General features: G+C 46.4%; 2 protein-coding genes across 4 annotated transcripts in view; one reads left to right on the forward strand and one right to left on the reverse strand.

The window, feature by feature from the left end:
* The window catches only part of LOC139992332 (uncharacterized), a 261704-nt gene that overhangs the window by 128062 nt on the left and 117348 nt on the right, over positions 1-16294 (forward strand). The window lies entirely within an intron of this gene.
* LOC139992329 (nephrin) overlaps positions 1-16294 on the reverse strand; it is a 138444-nt gene that overhangs the window by 66794 nt on the left and 55356 nt on the right. For all 3 annotated transcript variants that reach the window (XM_072013073.1, XM_072013074.1, XM_072013076.1), the window contains 2 exons: positions 13976-14108; positions 2832-3037 (listed from right to left, as the gene is read on the reverse strand). In XM_072013073.1, coding sequence (XP_071869174.1) covers positions 2832-3037; positions 13976-14108 — 339 coding nt within the window. The remainder of the gene's footprint in view (positions 1-2831; positions 3038-13975; positions 14109-16294) is intronic.

Raw genomic sequence — 16294 nt, forward strand, 5'->3', positions numbered from 1 at the left:
CCCCTCCTTAACTTCGCCTCTTACGTTCGCAAAAGCGTTTAGAACCGTCGGCTCTCTTAGACGATGCATGGCTAACTTTATAAATTCTGATACCCCGAGGTTGCGGTATCGCGTTTTGGTCAGATCGTGTTTAGAATACGCTACAGTTATTTGGTCGCCTCATAGAGCCAAACAGAGCCGCTATCGACGCAACTTCCTTGGATTTCCTGCGCCGGTCGCGACTTTCTACCATTCTGTCGTGAATAAGCTCAACTTTAGATCTTGGGAAACTCGTAAAATCTCTTTCGATTTGTTGTTTCTTTTCGAGATTGTTGTCAGCGTTTCCATTCGTTGTTCGCAGCATCTCGATCTAATCAACTTGTACACAGCCATTAAGCCGTTAAAGCTCTCGCAACTTTTCCTGGTACAGAGATGCACTCGGAACTTGTCCGTGTCTGACTCTGTTAACTGGATATGCGAATTCTTTCAGCAATGATTTGGATTCGTCGTCCAATTCTACCCTGTTCTTTTGCAAAGTACAAATTTACAAAGTCTTGTAAATACTTGTTGATCAAGCTTTTTCTTGTTCAGTTTCTACTTTTCCTATTTTCTTGCTCTTTTCGCGTGTATGACCTTTACGTATTATTTGCTTTCCGTTTGTACTCTAATGGGAATTCTTTGCTGTACAAAGAATAAATAAATGATAAAGTTAATGGAAAGGGAATGGGTAATATCCAGGGACTACGGAGGTTGGTCGGTGAATTAGAAAGGAAAAAGACGGCGAGGGGGCGCTGTTTATGCGTTATTTACGGAAATATATTCTCTGTCTTCGTATTCTTTCCGACTCGGAAAGCAAGATTGGAAAGTCAGAAATTCGTTCGTTCGGAGCTTCCGTTTTGGCTGATTTGCGTTTACTCTATCGTCTATGGAGGACGTTTCTCGTAATTTCGAATTAACTCGGGGCACCGATCTTCTCCGATGTTCAGGTGCGTCGAGGCGTAAAACGAGCCACCACCGCGGCAGTCCAACACCGATGGCCTCTCGACTGCAAGATCTACCGTCTATTCGATTGCTTTCCTCCGAGGCAGACCGAGCGCTCTCTGAATCCTCGACCGGGATAAGCTCGAAACTTACTCGGGTATTAACCTTCGCTGCGAATTTCCGTCTTCTGGCAGGACAATTTCTATTTTTCTGAACTTCTTTTCGGACTAGCTGGTCGAAGACGTTACGATCGTCTCGAGAATAAATTCGGAATTCGCTCGTGTTCGTTTCGCTCCGAAGCAAAGGCGGGATGCCGGCTACTCGTTTGTACGGGAAGCACTTTCGCGTTACGCGAAACATCCTTAAAAGTTTCAAGATTTTCACGGACATCACTTTCTTCGTTTCTTCTCCCAAGTCTCGCGAAGATAGAAAGCGACGCGGTGCAGAATTAAACGCGTCTCGCCTTATGTCGCGTTTTGCTCGTATGAAAGAAAGTTCTTGCGATATTTTCGACCGACGGTGTTTGAGGAAGTTGGCGAAGAACGGCAGACGGAACACGGTCTCGTTATCGCGACCACGATCACAAAGGTCAGAGCGGTGGGACAGGGCGAGCCTTCCTTTGTTCCCGTTCCACGTCTCGGTAGATTTTCAGGAACGTCTTAAAGTTTCCGTGGGTACTCCACCAAGCGGGATCGGCAGTCCGCGCTTTAACTCAGTTTAATAGCCGATCGATGAGTAAATTGGGTTAGAGGTTTCCTAAAAGGAGTTTGGGCTTCCGAGCCGCGTTCCCAGCACGAAACGCGCTCTCCTTGAGGAGAATGGGTCACGATACCGGTTCGATCCTGTTAAGAGACAAGAGAGACGTCCTTTGGGCCTGTCTTAGACTTCCGAGAAAGTATCAAGAAACCCGAGCGTAACAGAGAAACCGTAGTACATAACATCGTGTCGAGTACATCGGTCGAACGCTGCGCCAATTGCTCGTCTTTGTCCATTTTCCCACCTAATTGTCCAACGATTATTTCGCGCATTTCTTTAGCCACGGTCTTCATTCTTCGCACACGTCTCTCCACCTTTCTCCTTTTTACAATCAAGAGAGATTTTTTCCTGGATAAGAGCATCTGTCGTTTCTTATCCTTTCTCTACGTTTCTCGAACGATGGAACGCGCAAATTGTACGCCAGCGTTAGATAGTAGGATCGTAAGATAGGAGGATAGGTAAATTTCGATTAAGAAGCGTTCGGTGGAAACGAGGAATATTCTTGAAAAAGTTTCATCGCTATCGATCCGCACGGTCACGTTGGAATCGAGACCGAGCAGAGTTCGTCGGAGGCTGATTAACCTTGATCGACAAATAAAATCTGGCTGTAACTACTCGAGTGACGAACGAACAAGCAATTGGACCGATCGGTTCGAGGGACCGACGAATCAGTGCGCGAACTAATCGACCGCAAATCACCGTACTCCGGACCGACAGTCGTGTGCAAATGCTCCCTTTCAATGCGCGACCGATTGTCGGAAGGATCGGTTGTCCCTCTCGATCGTGTTTCAAACTAACCGTCAATCGTCGTCGCGATTTCCTTGCGCTCTCGATTCACCGCGATCCATTCCGGTATCGCAGTTTTCAGGAATCGTGATAAGTTTCGAAGTAGTTTCGCGTGGAAGTGGTAAAGTTAGTCGAGAAAGAGAAGCCAGATCGGGCGATGCTTTTAAATTTTGATGCTTACGATACGCAGTTTTAACGCGGCGTCTCTCTCGACTTGATTTTCCAGCGGTATCATCGTGTCGATCGAAACTTATTTAACGCGACTACGCCTTGGACTTCTCGCAAAGAGTCGACGAGAAGATTGCGCGATGTAACATTGAATGGCTTACCGATGACGGTGAAGTTGACCTTGAGATTTCTGGTTGGCGAGTTGCGAAAATCTACCCTGCACCTGTAAACTGCCTGGTCGCTTTCCCGCAGATCTCGAATAGTCAGCTGAGCAGGCGGGCTTGCCCTGAAAGACGCCCTCTCTCCCCAAAAATGAGGGGCGCTCCACAGCTTTGCTTTGCCAAATTGTCGGTTTCTCGCGTCGTAGCTGAAAAAACACGGAATAAATTCGGTTGTTTATATTAGGGGTGAAATCGGCTCGATACTCGCGTAATAAGAATCTAAATCATAGGAACAGGGCGAGGATGACGTGCCATAGTTCACGAATGACGTGTACGTAGCACCGGTCTTATCTAGCTCGGACCAATTTTTCACTCAACTTTCGCAATTCGTCATAGTCGGGAGGTCCGAGTGCAGGAGGAGTTTGCTTACTCTCCAAGTCCCAAGCTTGAAACTCAATACAGGCCGACAGAAGTGCACTCGACCGAGAGAGTCAGATAACCTTTTAAGGACTTCGGTGATCGAGCTTTCCGAGACGGCATTAGGGAATATGTTGGAGAATCGAGATTCAAATGGCCGACGCGACGGAGGCGTTCCTCCGGTGAATCAGCGGCAGCAGCGACTTACAAACGAGACGCAACGTATCTCAGGCGTTTTTTTTTGCACTGCGTCACTGCGGCAGCGTGTTTTTAATACGCTTCGACCGTTGCGATCGCGTGGCTCGTGGCGAAGCTATCACAACCGCGTTCGCGTTACGTTCTCTCTTCTCTGTAGATAAGCCGACCAGCTACGGACTGTCGGCGAAGTTTTCGCGTCGAGCCGTCGATTATCGGGTGCGGCTCGGCGACCGGCGAACGATGTTCGCGTAAGTCTAATCGAGCGCCAAAGTTTTAGCGAGTTTCAGTGATAAGACGTCGCACGGTCGATCAACGAGAGAACCGTTGATCGCGAGCACCGTTGACTCGTCCTAGGAAGTTTCGACAGTCGCGCGCTCTCATCTGGCGCACTTTGTCCGCGGCCATAAGACAAATTGGATTGGTTTTTAACGAGCACGATGACTGGAGAGAGTTTCCCGAGGGAGCCACCTCAGACTCATCGTGCCGCTTTGCCTCTCACGAACAGCGTCGCTCGTTTACCTTCCAACTCGGCTGATTTACCAGAAATTAAAGAGGCATCAAGATTCCGCAACTTGTGACAACCTATTAATTACCTGCTCGTTTCTTTGGCGCGTACCTTTAATGTCGCTGAAATCTGTTATAAGGATATCGCGCTATACAGGGCATGGCAATGTAGTCGCAACTGTGTTCCCTTCGTATTTCTTCGTTTTTTCTAGCTTTGAAACGGAAGGAAAAAAATGTAAGAACGATTCCGAAGAAAACACAAGTATATATGTGAGTGGGGTAAAACACACGCGCAACAGAAAGAAGGAGAACACGATTAAAAAATAGAAGAGAGGAATTGCTTTTGTTCATCATACACAGAGAGCTTTAGGAAAGTTCGATGATAAATGGAACGCGATCTAGTGGTTCTAATAGAATAACGATCGCTCTGTTGATCGATACGATAAGCTTGCTGAAGAGGTCGTTGTGTCGAGGGGAAAACGAGCATTTAAACGAGGAATAACCGGGGAACGATCGAAGAAAAGGACAAAGGAGGACTATATCGGATGAAAAAAGGCAAAGACGAGAATGAACGATGGTATACGCGGAAGAATTCTCTGGGCGGGCGGGAGGGGAGAAAAGCCGGAGATAGAAGAGAATGGTCTCTAAACAAATTAAAATAATTGCCACGACTCGTCGGAAGATCGTGCCGGACTCGCGAGTTTAAAGAACGTTTCCCATGAATACGTTAGTGTCGGTAAAACGAGTGCTCGACGGAGAAAGAGGGGAGGGCCAAAACCCGAAGGGGCACGGGAGCCAGCAGACAGGGCTACGAAGGAGACTTAACCACTCCCGGGACTCTTAAAAGGAGCTTAACTTCGCGCATAAAATTAAGGCATTGTAATTGCAGACGGCGCGGTGTCGCCACTGCGGCAGCACATTTCTTTCTCTTCGTTCAACCGTCCCTCTCGTTCCTGTCCTCGTACCCGTTTCCGTACCCGGTCCACTCTTCCTCTAGGCCGACACCTTTCTCCTTTTCTTCCGTTTCCGCTCGACCGGAAAATATAATTTGCCCGAGTTACTAACTTTCGTCCCCTGGAAGCAGATCGTTCGACCGACCGACAAGCGGAACAGTGATAAAATGATTTTTAATTGGGATTAGACGTAAGCCGGAATCGTTGTCCCACGACAGCCAAAGTTCCTCTCATGAATTTAAGCGAGCAGCTTTAACCGTGATTCGAGTGAATTTCGAATAACAGTCCGGATTAAGCACGATCACGAGTAATTTTCGCAAGCGCTACTCCGCAAATCCGTTCGACTCCTACTTTTATGGGCAACTTTGCCGGCTGGAAATTTAAAGGAACGCGTACCGCGTAAAAATGCTCGTTTCGTGCGGAAAATTGTACAAAAATTCGTGAGTATGTTAACGTCGTAATAAGGCGTTTCTGCTCACAAAAGGGGAACAGTAACTTTTGACGAAGTTAAACGAATCTCTTGATTAAAGCGCTATTTTGGAAAGATTCTTAATTAACGGACCGGAACGTGTGAACTACAGTTGAGAACATTTCCACGCGAATGTAAAATCCCGATATGCATGGAAATCGAGGTTGCGCTACTCTCATTGACTGGTGTTCTTGATTCGCGCGCGACTGGTTACCGGTCCGATGTCGGTTTCCGTATCCGAAATCGTCGATTCTCGCTCGGTACAGCGCGACGATAGCGGTATCAGTCCGTATCGTTTCCAGCTGCCACTTTGCGTCGATGCCCGATTTCACTCACCTACGCTCTCTCTTCTATCCAGTCTTTATTCAAATATCACTGTGAAACCGCAGCCTGGGCATTCTTCAAAATGGAATTCATGCCGCGGCATAATAGAACAGAGATATCAATCCGATCGGTGAATATAATATCCGATTACACGACGGTCGATGACATTCACCATGGAAAACCTCTCTTCGTTCCTCTCGGGAACATTAAATGTCTCCCGGATGCGTGAACTCATACTCCACTTTGATATAGACATACGTGCATACGCCATATACCTCTCGTAAAGTTCCATTGTCCAGATTCAACCTTTTATTCGTTTATCTTTGTATTAAGGAAGAACGAGTAATTCGCTGTGTCGCGGAAACATACTTGGGCGCGATAACCCTGTACATGAACCGATCGTAACGTGGCATCGAACGAAAACAACGGAATCGGATTTTTATCGAGACGACAATGGCTGTACTAGATAATCGCGTACCGTATTTACGACGTCGAGAAATGCAAGTGTGACTGGCAGGATTATTGTATCAGAATTGATGACGGAGTGTGAGATGTACGACGCGCATTGTCCTGTTTCGCGGAAACATCGAGAACGCGATGGACCGATGGCAGACAATTTAGGAAGGTTTCGAGGTTTCTTATTCATATACGCGGCGTGCTATCCAGTGGGAAGAAAAATGGTTGCGGTGATCCGGTCGATTTATATCTCCGCGGTGCGAGTGCGGTTCGAGCGGAGGAAGGGGGAAATGTCATATTTTGACAGGATTTCGCGGTTCGTTTCGCCGCTATCGCCCGTGCAAGGCGCGAAAATCAGCGTCGAACACGCTCGATTTCGTGACAAGTTGAAAGACGGAGAACGCCATGGAAAATGGGTAGTAGAGAGGAAGGATAGAGGGAGGAGAAAGAACAGCCCTATAGAACCGATGAAAGGAACCGATGCATACGTATAGCGACGACGCAGTTTGAACGAGTAGAGTTAGAGCTGGGTGGATTAAGCAGGGGCTGCCTTCATGCATAAATGGATGACAAAAACAAAAGGAACATCCTGTGACGCGGTTGCGACATTTTTACATTTATCGCTCGGTTCCCCGTTTACGGATACGTGCCCATGTAGCCAAACGTGAGTTCACATACTGCGACGGATCCTTCGTGTTCGCGCGAATGCAAATAAAGCGTAAGCAGATAAAAGGCTTCGTTGTCCACACCACCGACGCGGTTTTTGTTCGGTTTTTCGCTTCTCTTCTTCCCCAACGGACTAGCTCGACGAATAGCAATTGGCGTTGATGGCTTGGCTACCTCGTACCTTGTTGTCTCCCTTGTTTCGCCTTACTTGGATCGCGCGATCGTATTTTCTCAAACCGAAACATCGATCGATCCTCGATCGCGCTCGATATCCAGTCGACACCGCTTCCAGCGTGTTTAATCACGTTTTAACCCCGCTACGATCCTTCCATTCTTCTACTTCGATCTTGCTCTCGTTTTAACGAGCGAAAAGGATTTGTAAGGTTTTAAGATATTTAACATAAAATTGAAACCAGAGACCATACGTGAGTCAAGAATCGTTATTATCATCGTCATCGTCGTCGTCGTCTTTATTATTATTATATACGGATCGAACCCAATAATAAGTATATAAAAGAATACAATAGTAAATATCTACGATAAGAAAAGTAGAAGAAAGAAATAGAAAGAAGAAAGATATTATTAAGGAGTATATCACATAAGAGGATATCGTACAGCTTCATTTTAAGAGTGGATAAGCGTCCAGAGAATAGTCGATATTTCCAACGTATCGATTTGCTAATTTAGTAATTCTGTTTAACGGATCCCGGAAACCATATCACGTTTAGGTGGTCGACGGCAAAGACGTCCATCTCTTATATGTGCGGTGCATATAGATTTATTTATAGCGAAAGAGACGGGGAGTTGATTTTATCCTTAACAGTTTTAAATAAAAGAAGAAGGTCTGCTATAATTCTGCGGTTCTCGAAAGTAGATGCACGAATGCTATTCGAAACTGGAAAATAGTGATTAGTTCTACGTAGATATGTATAAGTATATACGCGCATGTTTAGGAGCGTTCCTGCGATACCGTTACGATCGATAATCGACGAGAATATTTCAAGAAAGTAGCGGCAGCCGAAATGGTTGCGAGGTAGTCGCTGGAAAGCTCGACGCCCGATTTTTGAGACGCAAGATATCGCGGTTCCGTTAAAATCTCGAAAAGGCGAGAAACCTCGAATGAATCTCTCGCTGCAAAGTAGCGTCAAATTAATGAGTTACCGAGAGACGAGTTTCTGCTCGGCGAAACATAAGGGGACAGAGCGTGAATGAGAGAGATAGAGGGGAAATGAAGAGGTTGGATCGCAGAGCGGAGGCTAGGCAAAAGATGGAAAGGAAGTTCCATCATACGCTAATTAATTAACCGGTAGAATGAAACGGGTCGTAGGGCAAAAATCCATTTTGCTGAACAAACTTTTTCCCTTTGCGATCAGTGGCAAACACGTAATCATCGCGTTGCTTATCCATAATTACCCGTAAAACCGAGTAATTAACTTCGCACGAAAAGTATTTTTTACTTCTCGATTTTTCCTTCGATGGTCGGAATCGTAGAAAATCGATCGGCGCGTATAACTAATTCCTGTCAAGATCTTGCGCGGCGAATGGAAAGCAGCATCGTAGGAAGAACTAATTCGAATTTGATAAGACAGGCAAGGGGAGAGTGAAAGAGAGAGAGAGAGAGAGAGAGAGAGAGAGAGAGAGAGAGAGAGAGAGGAAAAAAGAAAAATCGTAAATGACCGGTCGCGGAGAAAAGTGGAGGAATAGCACGACGGCGCATCCTCGAAAGTCAGCCCTTCCGAGTCATCGTAGGTAATTGGATCGTTATCGGATGTACACGGCACAGCGATGACGCTAGGGAAATGAAATTAAAAGAAGGCGTTACGTTGATTACGGAATTTTTGAGAGTACGCAACAATGCGCGAAAATACTCAGCAAGAAGAATGGTCATGGTTGAAGAGCACGTGATCATCCCGAGCTTAGCTTCGACGAAGTGCTGCGTATTGCAGGCGACTAGACGATAGGACGCGTACGGTTTCCTCGATATTCGCGATTTGCACCAGACTACCGTTTACTTTTTTCTCTTATTCTCGGCAATCGGCTCGTACGAGTTAAAGCGGTAGCGATGAAATTGTTGGATCGTGGAACAACGCGTTTGAAGCGGTGCCAGCTATTTATATCGCTCTCGTACGTATACATATACATGCAACATTACCGATAGTAAACCCGAGGTATGCACGCTTTGAATCGAGATGCGCATGGCCAGTCTGTGTGCGAGTTACAACCGCAAAAAGGAAATTTCAAAAAAGGCGATACTCTCGTACGCAAAACGAAGCGCACTCACTCTTTTATCCGTTGATTCGTTGTAGAATTGGAACGATCGTTTTTCAAGAGGCTGACGAGGCGACCGATTCGTGGCCGTGATATATTTATCGGGAAAAGTCGAATTCGCGTTTATTAGATCGTAGTGAATTAGCGATTGTCAATGACCGCAGCAAGAGACGAGGTTTATCGGCACCGACATCAAACGTAGTATACATGTATGTACAACGATATCGTTTATCGAGGCCAGGAAATCTAGATACGAACGCGTACGCAAGATAAAAGCGACACTGTGCGTGATATCGTGGGTGCAAAATATAAACGAGGTCGTTGATCCGCGATCGGATCATTTCACCATTTATGTATGAATGGCCACGGCGGTGGGTGATCATCAGCGGCAATTTCGGTGCAGCGGTGATATCCTTTCGAGTTATCATTAAATCTCCATCGTTTCGGTCGCGCTCGACGTTCAATTGTGGTTAGGTGGCGCGGATAACTCTGTAACTCGATCCTATCTGCTTCATACGCGGTTGCGTTCAGCCAAACGTCTTTGGTCGATCGCTCTACGATCGATATCTTCGTCGATGCCCCTTCAAACAGATATTAATCCTATTATATTCGAAAATTATTCTTCGTATCGTGATCCGGAATGAGGATGGATTCCCGATAGAAGGCAACGGATAATATCGCTACATCGAATAGGCTACTACTGGTTTCGTCAGCCAAAGGCTAGACGCGGTGGTCGAGGAACGGTATGCGGTTAGGCCGCGGTGATTACTCGATCATTGTGCCCGATAGTGGTCATCGTACGGATATAGTCAGACGATCCGACAAAATGGGCAGCGATTTCACAGAACTCGAAATATTCTATCGACGAACCGATTACGATCGATATTCGATAGGCCGATGTAGCGTCTGATGTGCGGAGCATCGAAAAATCGGGGAACGATTTAAGGTATCGTTTGAATGGAGCTGTCTGTCCGCTAGTCGATGTTTCATAGACGAGAAACAGCTTCGTGAACTGTTCTTTCTTCGAAAGGGAAAAAGGGCGGTAGTGTTTAAGAGGAACGGGGAAAAATAGGAAACATGGGACATTGGCGTTTTTAGTTAAACGCCAGTGAACGGCGTGATAAGTGTTAATCGCGAAGCGGACAGTCCGTAACAATAGGCCGTAATAACGGATGGTACGGTTTGCCGGCTCGTTCGTCGCATTCCACGTACGAGAAGTCCGCAGCAACGGTGTGTGTTGTGTAACACAGCATGGACAATGGTGCGATAATTCGAGCCGGTGAAACGTGCATCCGACCTGTCACGACACACGTAACGTCGTACACGTAAGTCGACCACAATGCCAGCACGAAAACAGGTCAATCGACTTCTCGATCGAGAACGTTTCAACGCGTTGCGTTGTGACGTCTCGTTCGTCTGGCTAAACGTCATCTCGTGGTTACGCGTCTGCCGAGTTTTTCTATTTCCGACGCGTAATTCCTAGCGACGCGTTTATCCGTTCGTTTCGACATCACTGGTTCTGTATAAACGATCGTTTTTCTCTACTAATCTTAGGACGGAATAACGCGAAAGTATGACGACCAAGCCGAAAAGACGGATGGAAGAAGCGCGATACGTGACAGGGAGAGTGTTAGTTTGCTGGGAAATACGTAATCGAGCGGTCGAGGTTGGAAGGGCGAAGAGGTTGCGGTTGAACCAAGCGCGCAACGATACTCGACGGAGCAGCACCTGACGTCAGCACGATCGGTACTTCCGTCGGACGGGTAGAGGCCGAAAACCGTTCGCAGGTGTGCGTCTGTATTCGCAAAGTTTGCCGCACAATCCGGCAATTCATCGTGAGAAGTAATTAAAGTTTGTATGTGAGTTTGATGATCCTTGCTCCGTTTCGCGTTGTCTCGTGTTTGTGCATGTACGAATACGATCGATTAAGCGATCGCACCGATGCAGACGGCGATATTCATCGTTTGTTAAGTCGAAGACTACTTTCGCGACATCGAACGAGATCCATCGCTGAATCGTTACCTGTTTCTCGATCGAACGAGAATTCGGCCGGATTAGAATTAGAACGGTAAGGTTGCGATTACGGAAAACTGTTCAGAGACAACGGAAAGGTCAGCGGAAAGTTTCGCATAGCTTAACGAAAGAAGAAGGTTCACGCGACGATGATTGGTAGAAAGGAACGGGGGCGATCGGTGAGACGAAGGAGGTCGAGCGAGCACGGTAAGGAAGACAAATGGAAAGGAAAACGGGTAAGCCGCTGGGTAAGCGAACGTTGAACGAGAAACGTGAACGAGGAGGAGAAGGTGAAGGATGGAAGGCAGTTTAATAGCGACGGCAGCGTAATATCACGTCGTGCGCGTTTAAGGGATCGCATCAGACCATGCGTTTGTGTCCGTGTCAACGATCCTACACGGTTAAACGGAAATGCCAAGTGGCGCACTCTCGTTAGTCGATGCGTCTGACGGCGAGTGTACGATTACACTGGTTATGACGTTTGATCTTCGGACGAGGGTTCCTCGAGTTTCTCGAGTTCCACTAGCGTTTCGTCGACGCATCGCCGCGTCGCCGCGTCGCCACGTTGCCGCTCGCAGCCCGCTCTTCTCGCACGCGCATCGCTCTTACACTCGCGCTCGACGTGCACACGTTCCGAGTTTGATGATTCGCGCGGCTCGGTCCGTGTTTCGAACAGTGCTCCGGCAATTAACTTTTCCTCTGACTATACCGGTATATTTTTGCACCGTAGAAGTCCACAGTTGGGAGAAAAGCATTACGTTTCTGAATGCGAAAGCAGCCTCTTTTTAATCCTGGCACGTGTTTAATAAGCGCGGTATTATCCGTTATCAGCTGGGCAGGTGGTTGACGTTGCTGCTCGGAATAACTCGTTTGCTGCTGGACGTAAAAATCTTAAAAAGTTGTTGCTGTAACGACCAAAGCTTTTCGTTTTATCGTTACTTCTGTCCAGCACGCAAAGACGCGCGTCCGGCTAGAACGCGATATATCTCGTCACGAAAATTATGAAAACGCCGGAATGATTTAATCTTGCGCGATCTAACGACCGCGAAAGAGCAAAGACTAACGACTCGCAATGTTTCAATCTCCGCCTGCTTTCAAACGGCGTCGAGGTTGCCAGCTTGGAAATAATGCCGGAATAATTCGGATACTTTCTAATTAAGCTGTTCGTTTGAATTTGCATTTCATAAGCGACGTTCATTTACCTTACGAGGGTGGAACACATTAATTAGTGACAGGCCTTGATGCGAGTGTATATCGCGCAGACGAAGCTATTCGTAGCTCCGATGGTACTCGCGTATCCTGTATAACTCCATTTATGCATGTACACACAGCTGTACCAATGCATGGATAACAAGGAGATTGATCGACAGCCATCTTGAAACTCGTACTATCCGCTGGAGGAAGCAAGCCGTGCAACGTTATTGCCTCCTCGAGCCTCGGAAAGGAGCGTATATCATTGATCCTTCCTTTCTCGCGAAGTATCGCAAAGTCTGGGAACAAAACGATCGGAAATTCTATCTCTCTCAAACTAATTAGCGATGCTCTATCGGAATGGAGCATGCGTGTCTCGTAAATCGTCTCTATAGGAATTTCTTGCGACGTACTCATATCCTCGTAAACCGAATACGAATTCGTATGAATTTCATTTCGATTCCGTCTGTAGTGCATGGTATGGCATCCAAAACCGTGTCTCATCCTGTTCCAAATTTATTCCGCTCGTATTTCTTGAAATTTCCTGTTCATCGTTGCCACCCGCGACAGAAATTAAATATTAATATTGAATTTTGCTCTCTTGACTGTCGAATATCAGCGCCGGCTTCAGCTTCGGAGAAAGACATTTCGAAAGTTTTTATCACGCGTACGAGTAGCGGTACCAGTAGCAAGTATACGAACGGAGCGGTTGAACGGTTCGCAGGGAGAATAAAAAGCAGTTTCTGCCGGCTTTATGTATTCTTCTCGCTGTGAAATAAGACTTTTTATGAGACGCGATAATGCCAAGCCGGAAAGCTAGTACGTATTACGTTGCTGGTCGTTCCGAAGGAACGTCGTTCGCGCCTCTGCTCTGAGTCGTCAGGGATTGTTTAGAGCTCGATCGCGCTACGTTTCAGTTGGAAATTACCGTTTTGTCGGTCACGCGACCGCAATTCCACCTAGAATTTCGTAATAGCTCTGAACAAACAAAGAAACCTTTTTTCTCCGGTTTTATCGGAACTCTGACTTCCGCACGCGGAATATCATCGAAACGGATTTCCACGAAAAAACCGTGTAGAAAAGAAAAGAATACGCATTAAATTACGCAGAGATGGAAGCGTGGAAAATGCTGGCTCGAACGTGTACGCGATCCTGGAAAGCGATGGCGCATCTTCCGGCACTCGTTACCAAAGAGGTATACCTGTTATCCTCGTTTTATGGGACTCTCCATAAAGACGATATTTACGAGGACGGAATCGGTGGCCAATGGAACTAGCATATAAAGAATGGAAGACAAAGGTGATTCGTGGCTTAACGAAATCCCAGTTTCGTTTTGGTCTTGCGCGTGCCGGATCGCTGGGAAATCCCCGGCTAGACGACTTCGCGATCATGGAAATTGCGGCGAATCCGCGTTGTTTCGCGTAATCGACAAAAATCTATCTTTCTATCAAAGCTTAAACCACGTCGAGAGAAGAAAATTTTTCAACGATGCCCTGAGGAATCCGAGGAACACGTTGTCTACCATCGGAATATGTATCGGATTCGCGATCCGAGCGAGAAACAATTTTCTACGGAGCATCGCGATCACGAAGTGGCATAGCAACGATAGTATTACTGAAAATATTGCAAACAGAGAGGCGCGGAGATTTGAACGATATCTCTCGTAAATAACAATGATGGCTTACCTGTAGAGAGGCTCGCCGCTGTCCTCTTTAAACCAGAGTACCATAGAGACGGCGTCGTTCGGCTCACGGGGTTGTATATTACAGGGCAAAGTTGCTTTCTGCCCTGCCACTCCCTGTATCGACTCCATAGGTACTGTAACACACAGTGACAACGCGTTGAAACCTTTTCGTCGCGCGTTCGAGTTTCGAACGACTTCAACGAACAATTATTAATTACGACGCGTCCTTTACAAAAAGTACGCGATTATTTCAGAAAGAGATAGATGTGAATGCGGAAACACGGATGCGGTAGAGAACGTTAGCTGAGAGTGCATGGAGATGGCGAAAGGAGTAAGGGAAATGATTCGAAGTTGGGACCAGAACAGAAACGACTCGCGCGAACGAAAGTTTCAGTAATAATGCTTTTATGCGAGGAAACTCGTAATTAATTCTGGTTAGTTTTCTTTTTTTTTTTTTTTTTTACTTTTTGTTCGTGAAACGAAACGTATCGACGTTTCGTTTAAAAACCTTTTATCGAGACCGCCGGGAACGAGCCTCGAGCACCTTCGAAATTAAGAATTATGGCGAGCTTGGAGTTATGGATATTTTCCACGAAAAAGGAAAATTCTCCGTGATCCATTACTACGGAATGGAAAGTATCGACGGTTACGTTAATAGGGTGGAAATAATTTATCGGTTTCACGTATTCGGTCTTTACCATATTCGAGATGGCTAACGTTATGTTTCTCGCGACTCGTGAAATATACTTTAACACTCGGCTAGAAATTGCACGTGCACGTACGATTCATTAAATCTCTTTTGGCGTTAAACCGACGGCGAAAAATCGCGTGTGAAATAAATTATTTTTTAAATCGTAAAATATTTCGTACGCGAGCAGGCGAACGAGATCGCAACGTTTGCTTCGTAAGCAAACCAAATCCGATACCGAAATGCTCGTTTCTTTGCGAGCGAAAACATTTTCAGCCTGTGCAGATGTAAATAAGCCACCGAACTGACCCGAGAAAAAGAGATGAAACAAAAGGGGTATAAATGTCGGACTAGTGCGTTAATATATGGCGATACGATAGACACACATGTAGGTACAGCGTATGTAGATATACACAGGACACAGAACGTACAGGTATATACGTATTTCGATGAACGAAAAGTACGCGAGCAATAAATAAACGTTGGTCCCGGGTAAAGCAAATCGGTTGTCGGTGGATCGACGCAAAGTGGGTACTTAAGTACGGTTCACGACACTCACTGTTCCGTCCCTCGTCCGTACCGACGACGAGCACTTCCGGTAATAATGCAGATTTTTATCGAGCAACTTGGTCCCGGCGTCGTTGCCGTCAAGGTTCATGAATAATCCTTCCGTATTCGGTTTTTTGAACGGCTTTTCGAGCTCTCCGAGCTTCCCGAGCTTTTTGAGCTTTTCGAGCTTTTCGAGCTTTCCGAGCTTTTCGAGTTTCTCGAGCTTTTCGAGTTTCTCGAGCTTTTCGAGCTTCTCGAGCTTCTCGAGAAGGTTTACTTCGACTGAAACGCGTCAGGTTTCCGTGCGTTCTTCCTCTCTAAGCTCGTAATTAGCCACGCGCATTAATTGCTCAAATGCGAATCGTAAGATACACGATGACTCGCCAATATCTGTTGGGTTAGTAACTAAATGATTGCGGATTTTGTCATTAGGTGGTAATGACAATCACCTAATTGCCAACCCAATATGATCGGCCTGGTAAGTAAACCCTGCTTCGTAAGGAATTCTCGTTGCCGTGTTATTTATCGAAATGCATCATGCCGCTGCTATTCTTTCATCGGAATCACGTAACATTCGTGTATCTTCTTGATCGCATCGGAACGAATGCGATCATGGAACAAAAGATACGGACGAGATGGAGCCGAGTCGTTGAAATCTTCCGATGCGATACGAATTCCGCGGGAGTATTCTCTTGCGGTCGCGTAAAATGAGTTTCGCGAGAAAATGACGACATCACCGTGGAGTTTGTCGGTGAAATTCATTTAAGTCGATGTCGCCTTGGAACTCGTCGTCGTATCGCGCGACGGGAGGACGTTCCGACTCTCTATGCGTTTGGCGCGGAAACACGTATTGCATTTACGTCCGCATTACAACGACTTTCTGCTAGTAAGTACGTGCTTCCGCAAATCGTTACGCGGTAACGTCGAAATTCGTTTTACCCACTGTAATCGGGAAAGAAGCACCACGGCATTAGCTCTTCGGTTAATCAACTACGTTGGAGAAATGTACGCTCTGAAAATTGGAAAATGTCAAAATTGTTTCATCGGTATAGATTGTTAGTCGTTTAAACGCGCGTACGATCG

Source organism: Bombus fervidus, chromosome 11, assembly GCF_041682495.2.
Source record: "Bombus fervidus isolate BK054 chromosome 11, iyBomFerv1, whole genome shotgun sequence".
Classification (NCBI taxonomy): domain Eukaryota; kingdom Metazoa; phylum Arthropoda; class Insecta; order Hymenoptera; family Apidae; genus Bombus; species Bombus fervidus.